The sequence below is a fragment of the Sceloporus occidentalis genome, unplaced genomic scaffold (genome assembly GCF_023333645.1).
Source record: "Sceloporus occidentalis isolate IW3139 unplaced genomic scaffold, rSceOcc1.0.p SCAF_4, whole genome shotgun sequence".
Classification (NCBI taxonomy): Eukaryota; Metazoa; Chordata; class Lepidosauria; order Squamata; family Phrynosomatidae; genus Sceloporus; species Sceloporus occidentalis.
Genome location: NW_028316984.1, coordinates 198,155,200 through 198,176,031, shown reverse-complemented (window position 1 = coordinate 198,176,031; position 20,832 = coordinate 198,155,200). Strand labels below are relative to the sequence as shown.

At 42.2% G+C, this 20,832-nt stretch overlaps 1 protein-coding gene across 2 annotated transcripts in view; it reads left to right on the top strand.

The window, feature by feature from the left end:
• Positions 1–5,785: 5,785 nt before the first annotated feature.
• ARMH4 (armadillo like helical domain containing 4) overlaps positions 5,786–20,832 on the top strand; it is a 55,711-nt gene continuing 40,664 nt past the window's right edge. For both annotated transcript variants that reach the window (XM_089522843.1, XM_089522842.1), the window contains exons 1-2: positions 5,786–5,905; positions 16,225–17,593. In XM_089522843.1, coding sequence (XP_089378969.1) covers positions 5,891–5,905; positions 16,225–17,593 — 1,384 coding nt within the window. In that variant the 5' untranslated portion in view covers positions 5,786–5,890. The remainder of the gene's footprint in view (positions 5,906–16,224; positions 17,594–20,832) is intronic.

Genomic DNA, 20,832 nt, shown 5'->3' with positions numbered 1-20,832 from the left:
GCAGAGCATTCACAGCTATGTTCCTCAGCCGGCTTTTTGACATCAGTTTTGATATTGAAAAGGCATGCATGGAGAGGAAGGGGGTCTTGGGGTAATAAAGATCATGTAGTAAACTGGCACGATCTGTTTATAGTGTCCAGAGCAGCTTTGTTGAATCTCCCTTTTTCAAAATGCTTGGGACCAGAAGTGTTTTGGATTTTAGATTTTTTTTTTTGGGGGGGGGGGGAGTTGGAATGCCTGTATTTGCATAGAGGTACATAATGTGATATCTTGGAGATGGGACCCACATCTGAACCCAAAAGTTCATTTATGTTTCATCTATACCTTAAACGCATAGCCTGAAGGTAATTTTATAAACAATATTTTAAAATAATTTTGTTCATGAAACAAAATTTGTGTACACAGAACCATCAGAAAGCAAAGATGTCACTATTTCAGCCACTCATGAAAATGTTTTAGCTTTGGGAATATTTCAGATTTCAGAATTCTGGATAAGGGAGACTCAGCCTGTATTTTTAGAGTCATGTTCTGAGTCAACTGTAGTTTCAGGACTGAAATGAAAGGCAGACGCATATGTTGAAATACTGTAATCTAAACCAGCAGTTCTCAATGGTTTACATCTTAAGTCCCACAAATCACTGTATTACAGATCCTGCTTCTTAGTTTGACAGAAAAGAAAGCATGTTTTCTTACCATGTATATATTAATATATTTGCACACATTTTGTTACTGTACGTATCATTTACAGTAATAATTCCACTAACCAAAAATTTATGCTGACAATAAATTTTACTGCCATGGTAACTGGGAAACAGAAAGAATATAAAATATTTCATTTTTCCTATATCAAGGCAGGAAAAATGAAATGTCCAAATGAAGAATGAGTGACATCTGGCTTGAAAGCAATACAAGTCGAACGTGTCTAGGGGACTTAAGAGTTGTTGTTGTGTGCCTTCAAGTTGTTTCTGACTTATGGTTGACCCACCAGAGTTTCCTTGGCAAGATTTGTTCGGGGAAGGTTAAGAGGTGACATAATCACCATCTTTAAATCCTGTGAAAGAGTGACCTTGTTTTCTGCTGTTCCAGAGAACACAAACAGATGGACTGAAATTACAAGAAGAGATTCCACCTTAACACTGGGAAGAAATCCTTAACTCTAAGAGCTGTTGCACAATGGAACAGACTGCTTCAAAAGGTGGTAAATTCTTCTTTTTTGGAGGTCTTAAAACAGAGACTGGATGATAAACTTTCATGAATATTTCAGTTGTGTATTCTTGCATGAAAGGGGATTGGACTGGATGACCCGTGTCCCTTCCAGCTCTATGATTCTATGATTTTAATAGCAGTAATACCGTTGGGAATAATTCTTATGCCTATGACTAAGCACTTGTGTTTCAGCTAAACTATTTTTGTGTTCTCCTGCTGGTACATGAACTAATGATTGAGAAGCATTGATATAAACAGCAGACTACAGATTACTTGGCATCAAGATGACTGCCTAGGAGCATAGTATGCATGCCAGTCTATGTTGGTAAAACAAAACAAAACCCCCAAAAATAACACCCACAGAAAAGCTACATATATTCAACCCAGACAATGAGGCAATGGAAACAGTTAAAGATTTTCCGTACCTTGGATCAAACGTTGATTAGAATGGAAACTACAGTCAAGAAATCAGAAGAAGTCTAGGAATGGAAAGGGCAGCTATGAAAGAAATAGATAAGATCCCAAAGTGCAAAAGATATACAACTGAACACTAAAGTTAGAATCGTTCAAGCCATTGTATTCCCCATCACCAAGTATGGATGTGAGAGCTGAACAGTGAATGAAGAAACTGGATAAAAAGAGAATCTACTCATTTGAGATGTGGTGCTGGAGAAGAGTGGAGCTAGAGAAGATGTGGTAATGACAATACCATGGGAAGCCAAAAAGGCAAACAAATGGGCCCTTGAACAGATCAACACTGAACTCTCTCTGGAAGCCAAGATGATCAAATTGAGGTTGTTGTACTTTGGCTGCATTCTGAGGAGACATGAATCACTAGAAAAGACAATAATGCTGGGAAAGATAGAGGGGCAGTAGAAAGAGAGGCAGACTGCATGTCAGATAGATAGATTCAATTAGAGAGATCATGGGCTTGAATGAACAAAACTTAAGCAGAGTAGGTGAGGAAGGTTTTTTTTGGAGATGTCTCATTCACAGGGTTGCCTTGAGTCAGGGTTGACTCAAGGGCAGTTAACAACAACAAGGAATAACCCCTGCTGATGTCCCAGAGGGACGGCTCTGTTGGTATTACAAGGGTGATCTTACAAGCGAAAGCCCCTGGTGAAGTCATTAAGCATGACATGTTAAGCATCAGCCAGTGTTGCAGAGTATGCCATTCAGTATGAGAGCCAGTGTGGTGGAGTGGTTTTAGTGCTGGAATATGACTCTAGAGACCAGCATTCAAATCTCCACTTGGCCATGAAAGCCCACTGGGTGACTTTGGGCAAGTCACACACTCTTAGTCTTAAAGGAAGGCAAAGGGAACTCCCCCTCCCCTGGACAAATCTTGCCGGAAAAACCCTGTAATAGGTTTGCCTTTGGGTCACCATAAGTCCAAAATGACTTGAAGACACAGAACAACAATGCCATTCCAAATAAAACCCCAAATCCATTGAGTCTGATAAATGAAGAATACACATAAACATACACAAAAGCCAGAGTGGTAAAGGGGATTTAAGAATTGGACTAGGATTCCAGGAGACACGGGTTCAAAGCCCTGCTTGACCATAGAAACCCACTGAGTGACCTTGGGCAGGTCACAGACTCTCAGCCCCAGGGAAGGCAATGGCAAATCTCTGAGTAAATCTTGCCAACCTTAGAGTTACCGTAAACCAAAAAGGACTTGAAGGCACACAACAACAAGAATGATAACAACACACACGGGAGAACAGTGTCCAAACCTTGAGCTATTCACCTGAATTTTGTGGGCAAAGATGAGAAAGAAACTGTATTCTGGCCCTTTCACACTGCATAATTATAACACTGCGATTCCACTTTGGCTACCATGATCCCATTTTATGAAACCCTGGGATTTGCATTTTAGGGAGTGGTATGTATTACAATTCTCTATTGTAGTGCCTCACCAAACTAAAAACCCTAGGATTCATAGGATGCAGCCAGGTATGGCAGTTACATTGGCATCATAGTGCTATAATTGCATGGTGTGAAAGGGCCCTAGACTAGCTGTTCATGTAGGCCAGACACTGCTTGACAGTGGATTTCCAGGATGTCTTGAGATTAAATGGTCTTTCCCACCACCTGCTATCTGCTCCTTTTAAAATTAGAGGTGCCAAGGATTGAATCTTGCTCTGCAGCTACTGATACTGTTGATACTACTAATACTAATTGTACTAATACTAATACTACTAAAGCTGGAGCGTGTCCAAAGAAGGGCAACTAAAAATGGTGAAGGGCCTAGAAACCATGACTTATGAAGAGAGACTTAGGGAGCTGGGTATGTTTAACCTGGAGAAGAGAAGGTTAAGGGGCGATAACTTGAAGGGGTTTCATATTGAGGATGGAGCAAGCTTGTTTTTTGCTGCTCCAGAAAACAGGATCTGAAACAATGGATGCAAGCTACAGGAAAAGAGATCACCCCTTCCTGACAGTAACAGCTGTTTGGCAGTGGACCACACTTCCTCGAAGAGTGGTGGAGTCTCCTTCTTTGGAGGTCTTTAAACAGAGACTGGATGGCCATCTCTCGGGGGTAGTCTGATTTTGAGTTCCTGCATGGCAGGGGGTTGGACTGGATGGCCCTTGTGGTCTCTTCCAACTCTATGATTCTATGATTCGAATTCTTCTTCCATGTATTATTATTCACTTTCTAGGCTACCAGGTATTACTGACTGGAGCTCTGGACCCTCAATGATTTGGATCTTATCCAAGAACCTAGTAATTAGTGAGGTATTGTCGAATAATGTGCATGTTCCAAGTGGTGCCACATTTTGTAATTGTGCTCTCACGACCCTATTGCCAATGTTGTTGTTGATATTGTGTGTGTGAGTTATTTATTTTTGAACTTGTATGTTTTTAAATAAAGTGGGCCCTTTTGTATTGGCTGGGATTTGGTTCCAGGACTCCCACTGTATTATTCCCAAATCTAGCTCCCTGCACCCCTCTCTTTTTGATATCAAGGTGATATTAAAAGGCATGTTTACAGCATGTAGGTGCAAGAGTACTCCAGTGTGGGAAAAATAACCTTACCATATGAAGAGATCTGGGAGGCTCAGCAAGATGGCACAGCCAAGGTTAAACCAATCAAGATCCGAATCTGTATAATTCCTTCACCAGTAAGAGTGATGGTGGGTGATAGACCTTGTGCTTGCAAGTGAACAGAAATCCAAGAACATTTCTCTCTTTGTCCACAGATATTTTCACTGATGGTCCAGCCATTCACAACTTCTCTTCTCATTCTTCTCTCCTGGAAACTACGCTTTAATCCTAAATTCTACCCCAGGACAGGTTTTACCCTATAAATATGTCTGCTTAGACACACAATTCGGTCTCGCTTGAGGTGAGACAAATACACAGTCTATATCTCACTCGACTCCTCAGCATTGCTGCCATGTCATGATCCCCAGGCAGCTTGCTGTGCCATCTCTCTTCCCAGTATCCCCCAATTGGACACCCACCTCTGGAAGCGGTACAGTATTTCCCACTGCAACTCCTTAAATTGCTGTAGGCTACTACCTTTAGTTTCGTAGTCCTGAACATGTGCATGAGTGTCTTTGCGAGGATGATGATTACCTTTGACTTGTAAATAAAACTATTTTGGAACCTGTGTTCTGTTTCTTGGAAATGGTATACATAGGCTTGATCGCTGGTTTGAGTTGCCCAAGCCCCCTCAGCTGATTTAACTGAGCTAATAAAATTCCCCTATTGAATATTAATTGTGGATGCCTGAGACCCTAGCATTTTGGATAACACATGGATACCAAAATCTGTGGATGCTCAAGTCCCATTACATACAATGGTGTTGTGAAATTGTGTCCCTTATATAAAACAGCAAAAGCAAAGGTGGGTTTTTTTGGGGGAGGAGGGGGATTATATCTTTTTGTACTTTTTCAGGCCATGGATGGTTGAATCTGTGGATGATTGGATCGATAGAGATGGAGGGCCAAATGGAATTTGATATAGTTGTTGCTATTTTAATTGCTTTTACTGGTCAATTTTAATTGATTTCCTTCTGTGAACCACCTTGGATCCCACTCTGGGAAAAAGCTGGCATATTAAATAAATAAATTCCATCATTTGATTTGCAGGTTGCAGTTTCCCATCTAAACACTACCCTGCCCTGATGCTGCTTAGCTTCAGGAAGGTGGCTGTATCCCATCTGTGCTGAGACCATGTCCCATCTGCAATGCAAACCATGTACCCTGCTACTGTGTTGCATGGCTTTTTTTGCATTGTGAGTGGAAAGCTTTGCACACTCGACCGTGCCATGCAAAGGCTTATTATTAACATTCATTATTCCACCGGAGAAAATAGCTATCCTGTGTCTGTCTATGTGTCCCATTACCCTCTCATTCCAACAGCTCCATTGGGCACAGAGCAGGGGCTAACATTGGTGGGCTGGCGAAGGAGGTTCTGAGAAGGCTGGGTGGATAGGTGGGTGTATCGTGCTACTGCCTCTGCCCAATCTGCAAGCCAGGGGAGGAGGGTCTTATGAATATGAAAAGCATCCAAGCTCCCTCCTTCTCTCCATCCCTCCCTTTCTTTTCTCCTCCTAATTTCTCCTGGCCATGAAGGCAGCAGCAGAGCATCTGTAAGAGCAGGATGCTGAGGAGGACCAGTGGCAAAGATCTCTTCCTCTTGGGTACCCTAAGGATGCTACCCAGCTAAAAGAATGGTGGGCACTCAGGTGAGGCTGGATCAAAACCTCTTGGCTGTTTTCTTTGTTTTGTTTTGGTAGCAGATGAAAGAAACCCAGGATCTTAAGGCCAGGGGAGAACTTGTCCGCAGAGACTTATCTCAAGTCTTTTTTGTATGTGCCCAATTTCTACTAGGGGCCCAAGGATGAAGGCTACCCTTGGCCTGTTTCGGGGATGAGGGTGGAAAGCTGGGGAGGCAAATAGGCCTTGCTGGGTGATGAAGAAGTCTCTCAACCCCCACTCCTCACCAGCACTGAATCCTACAAAAACAGAGACGGTGGCTTGCTACTGCTGAGCTTTCCTTTGTGCTTTCTTTGTGCCCTTGCCCAGTGCTGCCTATTCTGTCTGCCTTTTGTTCAGGGATTTGTCGCTCTCCTCCCTCCACCGTCTCCCCCACCCCACTTTCTGGTGAAAAGATCAAATTTCCTTCAATTCATGGCTTTCAATTCATTCATTTCTCTCAGCTCTCTCCCTCCTTTCCCGGGTCAGCGGTCTGGTGGAATGCCAAGATGAAATGGTTGGCAGAAGACCCTGCAAAAGCAAAATGAGGACTTTTTTTTAAGGAGGGGTTTTGTATTTTGCTGTTGTACTATTCTTTGGAAGAAACCCCATGGGTTGATTTAAAATTATATTCCAAAAGGCCCTGGGATACTGATTAGTGGGGGAAAGGAAGGCGAAAAGGAAAAGTTGTCACTATTTGCCATTTGTTTGTTTGTGCAGAGATGCTGGGTTTGTTGAAAACTTGAAAAAAAGGAGACGGCAGCATTCTATGGCACGATACATAATGCAAGGCGCACGTTATTTGTGGTTGCAACATCTTGCAATAAGGAATTGGCTTTAGTTTTTAAACAAACAGGAGAGTCCCAATTTTGGGGGGAAAGCAGGGCAAAAATAAATATAATTATGTTGACAGTGATGATTTTGATGATGGATGATGGAGGCTTATCTGTTTAGTTGCCAATTTCCACCTAAAGTGAAGTATTTTACATTGCTTACTGCTTGGTGCCGTTCCACCTGCAGCAGAAGGATCATCAGATGTTTTGGAAGGATGGAAGCTGAAGGGTTGGTGCTCACATAACCGGAGTTTTTCTCTCTTTAAAAATGTTTTACACCTGTGCCCACCTCATCTCTGATGTCATCAGTGCAGTAGCTCTGCCCGGGGTGGAGTTGTCGCAGGTTCAGCGTCAACACAATGCCATCAGTTCAAGTTGTGACGGCCAACCCAAATATACCCAATTAGTAGGCTGACCATACACACCGTTTTAAATGGGACAGTACAGTTTTCCCCCATATCTCCATACTGTTCCATCGTTTTAATATAAAGATCAATTTTGCCCCGTTTTCAAGAAAAACGCCCTGTTATGTTGTGGTTGAAGATCCCTGTTTGAAATTGTGGTTTTCAACAACAACAAACTTTATTGGTTAGTCAGCTGACCGTGTCAATAGAAGACAAAGTACAAAATACATGCTACAAAATCTAAATGTTAGAATGTCCAAATACATACAAGGATAAAAAAAATGATCACACCTAAAAACTAGTATAAAATTAGCCAAAAAGTTAAAACAAATACAAGTAAAAGTTAAATAAAAACAAATTATATAAAACAAATTTGCGAGAGATCAAGTGTCCACTTTCCAAACCTACATTAGTTTCATTGAAAAAGATAATATTTCCGCTAACAAAGTAGCCATCAGCATTGAAAATCTTGTAAGCAATTTAGAGTACAGAAAAAGTGAAGTGTTTGCAACTACTGAAAGAAAATGGTGTCATGGAGTGTGAGAAGTTTTATGATAAGGTGTTGAAAGGTCAAAACTTGCTGCGTAGGATTATTTCGTCGGAGAAATATTCATGTTACGATTGTGGTTAAATACAGTTCCCCTCTACGTCTACCAGAATTTTTGCATGAGTTCTATCACTGAAGAATAATTGTTAGCACAATACATTCATGTAATAAAACTTTTGTGATCATCTTACTTTTTCATGAATACCGGAATATTGCATAACTCCGTCCTGTTTCTGGCATCCCAATGTTCCATTTTTGTCTCAAGGAAATATGGTCAGCCTACCAATTACTCATCTATTTTTCCAGGACAATGGGAAAGTAGAGGTGTTTTTAAAGTCCCTGCCCAAAGGGTTGCACGTGGTTTTGGGGATCCAAATTTGTGTGGGCTGCCCACTAGCTTCCTCCTCTGATTTTGAGCACCTTCTCTTCCATACCCTCCAACATTTCACAGATGAAAACTAGGATACATGTGGCCAAGCAACTCCAGTCAAGATGGCAAAAGTTGATACTGAGGAAAAAACACAAATTGAGGATGCAGCAATTTGCTTTTACCTGAGCCTACTGGGAAGGGCAAGATTCCTCTCCTCTTCCACCATCCTGTGCTGAGTTCATGGATGAGAAACTCCTTTGGCACTTTGGCCTCAGTTTACAGCAATTGAAGTAAGCTCAGGAGAAAGGGGGGAAATGGGAGAAGGAGAGAGAAACTGGGACATTGTGAAAGCAGGTGAAAAGGCAGTATAACAAAAGCTGCATCTACACTGTAGAATTAATGCATTTTGACACTGCTTTAACTGCCATGGTTCCATACTATGGAATTATGGGATTTGTAGTTTTGTCACATATTTAGCCTTCCCTGTCAGCAAGATCTGGTACCATAGCAGACTACAACCCCCAGGATTCCATAGGATGGAGCCATGACAGTTAAAGTAGTATCAAACTGCATTAATTCTTCAGTGTGGCAGCAGCCTCAGTGGGACTGTCTCTGACAAACTGGGACTTTTGGAGGGTGTCCTCTTGCTAGAATTAGTTTCTACTAATTGCTTGCATTTGGTTTTGTAGATCCAAAGTTGTGTGGGTCTGGTCTGTTGGTTCCTTCTCTGACTCTTACCACTCTCTCACTAGAATCAGTTTCCATGTATTTTATCTTACGCTTTTTCCCAAGGAGTCAAGATCAGTATTCATGGTGGGGCTGGTGATAATTCCATTCTGTCTTCACAACAGTCCTGGCTGAACAACAATGCCTTTTCAAGTATCAACCCAGGGAACATTATGGCTGAGTGGGTATCTGGACCCAAGTCTCCTTGGCCCAGGTTGAACTCTGTCTACCAGCCTGCAATGAACTAGAGTCTGTTTGAAGGCCTACTCCTTGGCAGTGTGGGCAGCAAAGAAATTACAGTGGGCCCTCCACATTCACTGGGGTTAGGGGCACAGGACCCCTGTGAAAGTGGAAAAATCACAAATAAAAAAACCCACAATTTGTTTTACTTGAGAGAACATCTCTGTAGGAATCTCAACATTCTCCAGCGCAACTCTGTTCAACATCTGCCAGAAGCTGACCATAGAATCATGCCTAGAGAAGTGTTTTCTCAAGTAATCTCTAGGTCAGTGGTTCCCATACTGTGTTTCTCCAGATATTTTGGACTTTGGCTCTCAGAATCCCTGACCATTGGCCAAACTGGCTGAGGCTTCTGGGAGCTGAAGTCCAAAACATCTGGAAGACCAGAGTTTGGAAACCAGTGTTCTAGGTCCTCCAGCGCAACTGTATCATCAACTTCTGGCAGAACATATGTCAAATCCGCAAAAGCCAAAGCTGCAAATGTGGAGGGCTGACTGTGTTCTTTATTGCAACCATTGCATCTGCAAGGAGCTGTCCAGCAGAGCTGTTTTGAACAGTCAGGGAGTTATTGCATATTGCTCCTTAAGCAAAAAAATACAGGCCACTGAACAGCCCATCCTGAAGAATTTGCAGGACACTTTGCAGATAACATTGCTCAGATCTGCTCTTGACTTGGATGCTGTATTTGATATAGTTCCAGTGGATGTAACCTTGGTTCCTGCTTGACTAATGTTCTTGGGTACCTTTCAATTTGTGCAGCCTGAGGATGTGGACAGGATCCTTGGAGAGGAGAGAGCCACATATGTGAACTAGATCTTTGCCCTTCTTGCCTCCTTACACAGGCCAGAAGGGGACTGTCTGAGTGGGTGAAGGGGGTAGTCGGTGACCCCCTACAACAATTTGTATTCCGAGTGCAATACAAAGTGTTGGCTTGGACCTGAGTTACTTGAGGGAACGCCTCTTCCTACACAATCTAGGAAGAATTTATTAGAATACCCAAAGATCACATTAACAACAACTTTCCACAGAGCGTATACAGCTATAGCCCCTAAGTTATGGAATAACTTGCCGGAAGAGATCCATCTTATTACCACCTTAGATGCCTTTAAGAAGGCACTAGAGACGGATTTCTTCTGGTGGGCTTTCCCACCCGATCTTCTATAAAGAACCTAAAGAAAATCCTACTTTTGGCTATAATACTGCATGTTAGTTAATGTTTTTATTGTCCTGAAATTGTATTTTTAAATGATGATATTTTATTGTAATCTAGATGTTATTGTGGTTTTATGCTTGTAATCCCACTTCGATCCATTGGGAGAGGCGGAAAATAGAAATAAATTATTATTATTATTATTATTATTATTATTATTAAGTAGAGTTCCAACTACCTGTAAGAATGCAGTTGTTAAGCTACTGTTGAAAAAGCCATTTCTGAATCCCTCCGTAATAGATAATTATCGGCTAGTGTTTACCACACCATTTTTAGGCAAGGTTTTGCAGTGTGTAGTGACCTTCCAACTCCAGAGGTGAAATGGATTATCTAGATCTATTTCAATCTGGTTTCAGGCCTGGTTACGGAACAGAGACAGCTTTGGTTGCCTTGGTGGATGACTTATGCAGGGAACTGGTCAGGGGAGTGTGTCCCTGTTGGTTCTGCTGGACCTGTCAGTGACATTTGATACCATTTCCCTGCTCACTGGGATGAGACTTGGAGGCATTGTTGTACACTGGCTCTGTTCCTTCCTTGAGGGATGAACCCAGAAGGTGGTGCTTGAGAGGCTCTGACCCCCTGGTTTTTGACCCTTAGGGTGAGTTCCCTTAGGGTTCTGTTTTGTCCCCCATGCTATTTGACATGAAAATACTGGGAGAGGTTGTCCAGAGTTTTGGAGTGCAGTGCCATCAATATGTGGATGACACCATGCTCCTTTCCATCTTGGTCCAAGGAGGCTGTCCTGGTTCTAAATCAGTGTCTGTCACCAGTGTCTGTCACCCCACATTCAATGGGGTTAGGTGCAAAGGACTCCTGTGAAAAAACAGCAAATAAAAAACACTATTCTTTTTACCTGAGAGAACACCTGTCTAGGAATCTCCAGGTCCTCCAGTGCAATGCTGTGGTCAACATCTGCCTAAAGTTGATCACAGAATCATACTGGAGAACCTACAAATGCCTCAAGTGTTTTCTCTAGGAACATCTAGGTTCTCCAGCACTATTCTATAGTCAACTTCTGGCAGAGTTGCTCCCTAGATATTCCTCGGGAGAACATGTTAATCAAAACTACAACTAATCAAATCAGCAAAAGTCAAAGTTGCAAATGTGGTGGGCCAACTGTAACTGAAACTTAATCCAAACAAGTATGTAGAGAGATCTTGTAGCACCTTTGAAACTAACTGAAAGAAAGAAGTTGGCAGCATGAGCTTTTGTAAACTTCAGTCTACTTCCTCAGATGCTTTTGGAGGAAGTAGACTGAAGTCTACAAAAGCTCATGCTGCCAACTTCTTTCAGTTGGTCTCAAAGGTGCTACAAGATCTCTCTACATACTGATTCTACAGACTAACATGGCTATGTCTTTGAATTAATCCAAACAAGGCAGAGGTGCTCCTAGTGAGAAGGCAGATCAGAGAATAGAGATTCAGCCTGAGTTAAACCCTGAAAGTTTGCATTTTTTGGGAACTCGTGTGCTCAGATTTGGACCTGGAGGCCCAGGTTTCTGTGGTGGCTAGGATTGCTTTTGCACATTTAATGCTACTGCACTAACTGTGCCTGTTCCTTGAGACATTGGATCTGGCTCCAGTGGTACATCCCATTTGGATTACTGCTGTGCTGAACGCACGGGCCAAAAGGCCCATGTTCCCCCCAGACCTGTGTTGTTCTGCATGGACAATACAGGCCAATAACCCCAGACCAAAATCAGCCAATCTGGACACTGATTCAGTGGTTCTGAACCAATTCTAGTCCAGCATGGTCCAAAAAGACAAGCTGTTTGCAGAGGAGTTTCCTGGAAACCCCACCACAACAGTTGGCAGACTGCATGGGACTGTGCCCTCTTGCCTGCTGCCGTGTTCACTCTGAAGGCCCCTGCCATGGCCCGTGACATTGGGAAGGGACATCTGGGTGTAGCCAGATGCCTTATTTCCATTCTTATGGATGGCGGTGGGCACCTTCAGACCAGAACTGACAACCATGGAAGGTAAGGGGTGTATGGTGGCAGCAACTATATGTCGCAGTGGCAGGCAGGTATTGAACACCCCCCTGTTGCTGCACCAGCCTAAGATCGAAAGTAGGTCAAGTTTGATTCCCAGTTGACCCATGAACCACACTGGGTGACCCTGGGCAAGTCATATACTCTCAGCCTTTGGGAAAGGCAATGACAATCCTCCTCAGAACAAATCTTGCCAAGAAAAATCCAGGATAGGTTTGCCTTAGGGTTGCCATAAGCTGGAAGGCACAACAACAACTAAATATGGTGGTGTTTTTAAAAAAATTGAACAGCATTTTCTCTGCAAGGTGGTTGATGCCTAATGTATCATGCCGTAGTTTCAAGGCCGAGGAGAGTCCTGACCTGGCAACTGTACCAGCCACTTGTGAAAATGAAATCAGTTCAACTTGGTACTACAGGATCTAGGTCTTTGTCTAGGACAAATTTTACACTCAGAGATTAATTGGGCATGGGGTTTGCTTACACAATCCACATCCTCCTCCATCCTCCCCTCCTACTACCCTTTGCAGTCTCCTTCTAAACATTCTTAATTGTGGAGCACCAACTAGGACAGGTGAGGTGTGAAAATAATCTGCATTCATCCAGAAAGGCTGACACATGCCACTGGGCATTATTGATCTGCTAATTTATACAATATACTTGTCTCAATCTTTTTTTCTAATTAGAAATCGGTAAGGAGGAAGATTGCTAGATGAGCTGACATTTCTAAATCCTTGCTCATTAGAAACTAAGAGATATATGGCAAATTTGCATCTCTTTCTCTTTTCTTCCCCTCACCACTTGTTATCTCTTCCCAGGCTTCATCCGCACTGCAGAAATAATCCAAATTGAAACCACTTTAACTGCCGTGGCACAATGCAACAGAATTATGGGAATTGTGGTTTTTTGAGACATTTAACCTCCTCTGTCAAAGGATTCTGGTGCCACAAGAAAACATAATTCCCATAATTCCACCGGATGGAGACAGGGCAGTTAAAGGCTGGTTGATACCACTTTAACTACCATGGCTCAGTGCTATGGAATTGTGGGAAATGTAGTTTATTGTGGCATCAGAGCTCTCTGACAGAGAAGACTAAATATCTCACAAATCTACAAATCCCAGAATTCTATCGCACTGAGCCATAGCAGTTAAAGTGGTCTCAACCTGTATTATTTCTGCATTGCAGATCCAGCCCCAATAATATACTTCCTATCTTTTTACGGAGTAGGTGTGTTTTTTAAAGCATGTTTAAGCCTAACACTTCTTCCTGAGCAGTTTCAGATTAGTTGCTCCTGGATTGAAAATGAGAGCACTCCATTAAAGCAGTCTGTTAGACATTTTAATTGCTGCACCAATTGTTGTTTCTGACTAAGCCAGGGACAGGAAGGCTGCAAAGTGTAGAGAGATGGCAGCTGACAGTCGCCTGCAGTACTTCTCCAATGAGACAGAAGCCTGGATGACATTTTCTGTAAACTGCCAGGGTGAAGGTGTTGACACTGAACATACAAAGCACTTTGCTACTGTATTGGTCTCAGATGCAGCAGCCAAATCCGCCTCCCAGTTCCCATCTCCACAGCCATCCATTCTCCTTTATACTGGAACTACACTGAAGGTAATTTAAGACAAGGGAGGCAAAGGTGGGCAAAATGCAACCTGGGGGCTGCATGTGGCCCTTGGGACCCAAGCATGCATCTCCTGAACCCCTTCAAAGCCCTAAGACAATACATTATAATGCTGTTTTTCAGGTGATATTTTTGCCCCTGAAAACTGGCCACGTTGATCCAAAACTGACTGCAAGTCCAGTAGTTTATTTTATTTGCCCTCCCAGCAGCCATCAACCTGCCGAAAAAACAAATAAGTCAGTCCAAAATGGCAGCTGGAAGTGATGTGATGACACTTCTGGTGTATTGGATGATGGAATGTCATGCTTATCAAATCTGCAGATGACGCCAAATTAGGAGGAGCAGCTAATACCCCAGAGGACAGGATCAGAAGTCAAAAACAGATTAGAGACTTGGGCCAAAACTAACAGAATGAATTTCAACAGAGATAAGATAAGGTACTACACTTGGGCAGAAAAAAAATGAAATGGACAGATATAGGATGGGTGACACCTGGCTTGTACATGTGAAAGGGATCAAGGTGGAGTTGTATGTTAGAAGACCACAAGCAGAACATGAGTCAACAGTATGATGCAGCAGCTAAAAAAGGCAATATAACTTTAGGCTGCATCAACAGAAGTATAGTGTCTAGATTGAGGGAAGTAATAGTACCACTCTATTCGGCCTTAGTCAGATCTCACCTGGAATACTGTATCCAGTTCTGGGCACCAAAATTGAAGAGTTTTGGAGGCCACCCAAACTGCAGAAATAATCCAGTTTGATACCACTTTAACTGCCATAGCCCCATCCTATGGAATCCTAGATCTTATAGTTGTGGTGCCAGAACTCTTTGACAGAGAAGGCCAAATGGCTCACAAAACTACAAATCCCAGGATTCCACAGGTGTCAAACTGGGTTATGTTTAGAGTGCAGATGTAGCCATTGACAAGATGGCTCGTGTCCATAGGAGGGCAACCAAAATGATGAAAGGTCTGGAAACCACCAAGCCCCATGAGGAGCAGATTAGGAAACTGGGTATGCTTAGCTTGGAGAAGAGAAGGTTAAGGAGTGGCATGGTAGCCATGTTTATTGAGGATGGAAGAAGATTGCTTTTTACTGCTCTAGACACTAGGGAGTTTATCAAATGGGAGGAATTTCTCTTAAATTAGAATGAAAAGAAAGTGGGGCCAGAACGCATTCACTTAAAGTCGCTATTTTCGCGCAATTACATGAATACACATTGCATTCCAACTGGCTCCCCATTGCCCAGAAATAGCATGCCATTGCCCGAATTTGCATGTGGCAGTCTATCACGCAATAACATGAAACCACATGATTACGTTCGGACTGACTTCCCATTGCCCGAATTTGTGTGTAGTGGGTTATCACACAATAATGTTAAACCCCATGGTTGCATTCAGATTGCCATCGGACTTCCAATTCCCCTTGTCTCATAAACTCCTAGGATATGGAGAAATGGATTCAAGCTACTGGAAAAAGGATTCCACCAAAACATTAGGAAGAACTTCCTGATGGTAAGAGCTGTTTGTCAGTGGAATACACTCCCTTGGAGAGTGGTGGAGAGTCCTTCTTTGGAGGTTTTTGGGCAGAGGCTGGATAGCCATATATCAGGAGTGCTTTGCGTATACCTGCATGGCAGGGTGTTGGACTGGATAGCCCTTGGGGTCTTTTCCGACTCTAACATTCTATGACTCTGTGAAGGATGATGGTCCAGTATGCCAGGGAGATACAGGAGGAAGCAAATGACCTCCTGCCCCTCTGCAGTTGCCCACCCTTGCCAAGGTAATGAGTTGATCTACGTCAGCTGATCCAACCTAGGTCAATTTACGATGTTAGGAAGCCAATTGAAACATGTACATTTGTTTGTTTCTCCTTTCCCCATATTATGCTAGGATGCTTTATGCTGTGCTGTTATTGTTGGTGGTGCAGTGGCAGCTGCAATCCAAATGAGTAATTTCCCCAAAATCTGGTCTAGACACCATGGTCTTCATTATGTAGCCCTTTTGTATTTTCTCTGTTTCTTCTGTCTTTTCTCCTTAAGATCAGTTCAAACACAATGCTGTTCACTCAGAGTCCTCTGTCAGAAGGAACCCCTATTTATCCATGGTGGAAGTCTTCCTTCCTTTTCAAAGTACCATTTTTAAGTTTCTGGGGGAAGAGATTTCCCCTTGGAGGATATCATTGCAGTACCTGATCTTTGCATGTGAGCTCTTGTTAGACAAATATGCAGAGAAGATAGTCGGCTTTCCCAGATGGTAGGTAGATAGCTATAACTGGCAGGACTGTACTTGGCATTTCATTTCAATTCCAAAATGCTAATTTTGCAAGGAAAAAGAAACCAAGGGATCTCTTTTGCTTCTTGTTTCTAGGGCTCGTTCTCTGGTCCCATGGGATTTGCTTGTTTCCATGCAAACTTCTCTTCCAACATGAAATGTCGGATGGGGCTTCCCGTGTACATCGCCATCTGCTTTGTTCTTCTGAGCCTCTGCAGCTTGCAATCTCTTGCTTTTCGAAGTCCAGAGGGAAGGCACATAAGAGGACTGCAAAGATCCTTACCAGAAGGCTTAGAAGACACGGCCAATGTGAGCATTTCAAGCCAAGAAAATAACTTCAGCTCACCTTTGCAAACAGCCAGTACTCCTGTCTCCAAAAGGCTGTATGGAGACTCAGCAGAACCATCTGAGAGTTCAATGTACACAGCCACCACCATTAAAACAACATTGCAAAGCATTTTGGGTGTCTCAGGTTTCTTGGGACGCCAGAGTTTGGATGTTTACAGCACTGTAGAGACAGGGATTGGTGAAAGCAAAAGGCAGTTCCATACTAGTGGACCCAATAAGGAGCTGAGTCAGAATGGACCAGCCAAGGCCACAGCGGTGACTGCTCCAGTTTTTAACATACATGGTGATCTCCCGAGCAGTGCCACAAGAGAGACAGCTAGTGATGGTGGAGCAAGACCTACCTCTACAGGGAATCCATATGGGGATGTTTTTATGCCCATTATCCCAGAAGGAGGAAAAAGGATCAGTGATTCAGTGACCGCCCAACTACCCATGCAAGGGAAAATGGCAAGTTTTCCTGGTACAATGGCCAGTGACCACACCACAAACCCTTCCCCTCCAATTCGCCAGTTGGTGGGTTCTGAGCAAACACCAAACAGAGATGGGCTCTTGGTTTCAGCAAGCACAGGTTCTATTGCAAAGCCCACTGAGGGCAGTAGAAGTTTGGAAGTGGAAGTCTCTGATAGTCAGGGCCACTCAAAATGGGCCCCTGGCACTCCTACAAGTGTTCCTGCTGCGGTGCCACTGAGCGACGACTGGGATGATACAAAACTGGTACCCGGCAGTCAAGCAAAAGCTATGCTGCCAGAGGCAGCAAACCAGCTCCATGTGGTCACTGAACTTTACCCGCCAGCAGAAAGAGAAAAAGAAGATGATGATGATGTGAAAAGGGTCCCACCACCAAGAATTTTGGCAATCCCAGCAAAAGAAAGCAAAGGTGCTGAGGTTGGCTCAGACTTGGCATCTACACAGGGGGGAGAATCCGCGACTCTCTCAGCCAGTCTGGATTTTGTCCATGGTACTCATCCGTCAGTGAAAGCTGAAGATGCTGCTGGAAATATGGGGGGAAAGGCAGGCCCAGTTGTGACAAACCATCCCAGGTTGATTCCAGAGACTGCTACCACAACCGACGTGACCAAATCCGGTGTCTTCCAAACCCAAGGAGTCCCATTAAGAGGTTAATTTCTTCCCTCATCTACACACTTTTTGGGGTTTTCTCATTTTAAAACAGAGATGAAAAACTGCTCTGGGTCTGGGGGCTTCTCACATCCCCCCCTCCCCACACACACAATAAAAAGAAGAAGAAAAAAAGAAAAGAAAAGAAGCACAATAATAAAAAAAATGGAAGGGGCTGGAAGTTTACTTCTGGTCTTGAAAACCCAGTATCCTTTTTTGTAATCATGTTAAATGGTGCAGCAAGGATGGGAAGGGCTGCAACCTGTTCAAAAGATAAATTGCTGCTCTTGGGCATTTCGAGAAGAAGCAATTCACGTCATACTCTCTAACTGCCCTGATTTGGTAGGAATAGTCCCAGTTAATTCTTCCATCCCACTTTTTCAGCTGCTTTTAAAATCTCAGTTTCTTTTTTCTCCTCCCATTTCCTGCCTTCATCCTCATTTTACTTCAAATTGAGTTTGAAATGCAAAAATAGTTTGCAGGGCAGGAGGAGAGGAGGGAGTGAAATCTTCCTTGCAGAACGCTAACTCCAGACATACAAGCCAAGGGAAGCTGCAGCAGTTTGCTTTTGCTTGAGCCTGCTGGGAAGAGGAAGATTTTACTCCTTCACAAATCCCTTGCTGAGTTGTGTCCAAGCTAGTTTCACACTTTGAACTCAGTTTACACCTATCCAAATAAGAACAAAGGGGGGAAATAGGAGGGGGAAAGAGAAACCAAGACATTTTAGAAGCAGTTGAAATAAAATGGGATGAGAAAGGATTAACTGGGACTCTCCCTGATAAATTGTGATAGTTGGAGGGTACGCAGTTGCGCTGGTCAATACTTAGGAGTATGTCCTCATTGTGCAACTTGTTTCATACATAGACTCTCACCATTAAGGATCTCTGTGTATATGGTTACACATGTGTGCTAGAGATAAATTGCTATTATTACTAATATTAGCCAGAGTCCTATACAGGAGTTATAAATGGAATTAGAATTGGACAGTTCTGTAAGGTCCGTATCCAGTAAGGAGCTGTTGTTAAAACATAGGGAGACATCAAAATGACTGATGTGAACTGTTACCAATGCATAATGGTACCGCTGCATAACGATACCAACTAGGGAGTGCCGAGGCGCATTGATCATCCCTGATACACATCAAGACGCACTGGCCAGTGTCTTGTTATGATTCTTTACAATTCACAAAATGGTTTCTTGAGCCTCTGCTAAACAGCTATGTATGCATAAAGTTGCATAATGTACAATGTGAGAGTAGATTCTGGCCTATGGTTATAACTTGCTTTCCTCCAAAACTTGGACTCAGGACCTCTTACAAATTAAAACGAATGCAATATAATTAAAGCATACAAAGGATCGATATTAAAAATGGAATTAGATTTTCAGCATCTTAAAAAAAATAAAACATAAAATTAATAACAATAAAAAGCAGTTTTAAAATCACCACAATTAAAACAGTATGGTACCCTTTAAAAAACCCATTCTTTAAAAAATGTTCAGTTCTATAAACCAAGTTCAAGTATTGTACTAGCCAAAGGCCATGACAAAATGAGCTTATCAAAAAGCATAAAACATTTAACATTTAAAACAAAAGGCACAGAATACAAAGGACAAAAAATGTCCCAACATTTAATATGCAGTTAAAAATAGTTAACTGTTAAAAAGGGCAAATGGAAAAAGAGACATCTTTCCTGGATATTAGTAAGCAAATATGATATAATCATAAAATCTAATTAATATTTGGCTTTTCCCTGGCAATTTATGGCAATTTTATTTAACTCTCTCTTTCTAATCTTTTTTGCAGCCATGGCAAAAAGAGCCACTCTATGTGTTACACAGTCGTTGGTATCACTCAAAAGGAATTGGACCAAATCAACAGTAGAGCTCCCACTTTTGTTTGTCAGAAAGGGTGTTAAAGATTTCTTTCTAGGGTCGCTGTACAATGGAAAAATTAACAAGTAATGAACAGTATCCTCCACTTGAGGCTGACTGCAGATGCATAGTCTGTTCTCCAAAGGCACTTTGTTGTAGCGTCCATCTAGAACCACAGTAGGCATTACTTGAAGTCGTAGCTCAGTGAAGGCAATTCTCATAGTAGGCGACGGGTTTAGTCAAATATCTGGCTCTGAAATGTTCAGTCTTCAAAAAGGAGAACCAAAAGGAGAATTGTGAGGTCCTAATTGACTGCAGATCTTTTCTTGAATCAGTCCAAAAGAGGAATTCCCTTAATTGCCTCTTATCCACGCCAATAACAGTGTTCAACTCAGAGAAGTTATATTATTGTAAAAGAATTTGAAAACTTGATTTCCAGAACTGATTGTTGCACATTTCCAAGTAACACAATGCTGGGAGACGATTAGTTGGTGAGATAGTAATATGTTTAAAATATCTTATCTGTGTAAAGTCTATTCTTGTTTTAACTAAGGGGAAGCCAAATTCAGTGCGCAAAAAAGATGCAGGAGTTCCATTTGGTAAAGTGCAGAGCTTTCAGAGAAATTTGTTTTGTAATATTTCCAAGGTTTTGACAGTGTTGATATCTGATCCCCATATTTCTGCACCATAAAGCACCTGGGCAAAAAAACGTCTTTGCTTGCTGACAGAGGATGCTGGACTGTGTAAATGATGACCGTTACAAATTGTACTTTAAAAAATTGTTAACAAAAGCACTTTGGAAAGCTATGTGGCCAAATTTTTTAAAAATCCATAAGAAAATTGTGAAAAAGAAGATGAAAAAGCAACAAAATAGAGTAAGAGCGCTGAATACATAGCAGGAAAAAAAACCCCAGAAGCAGGAGACATAATATGGGAATCAATAAGCATAATGAAATTCATTGGGATAAGATGAGAAGTATTATTATTATTATTATTATTATTATTATTATTATTATTATTATTCTTTATTTCTAAAGCGAGATGTAATGTAACCAAGAAATAGATGGACAGGATAAATTGAGGGGAAATGTTTCTCTTATTTTTGTGTTAAAGAGAATATTTCTTCCATCTTATGTAAATGATATACAACGACCCCTTCACATTCACTGGGTTTAAGGTTGAAGGACCCTCATGAATGTGGAAAAAGTACAGATAAAAAAAATACTATTCGTTTTACCTGAGAGAAAACCTCTGTACAACTCTAGGGTCCACATCTGCCAGATGTTGATCATAGAATCATGCCTTAGGACCTACAAATGCCTAGAGAAGTGCTTTCTCTAGGAATTTCTATGTCTCCAGCACAAACTA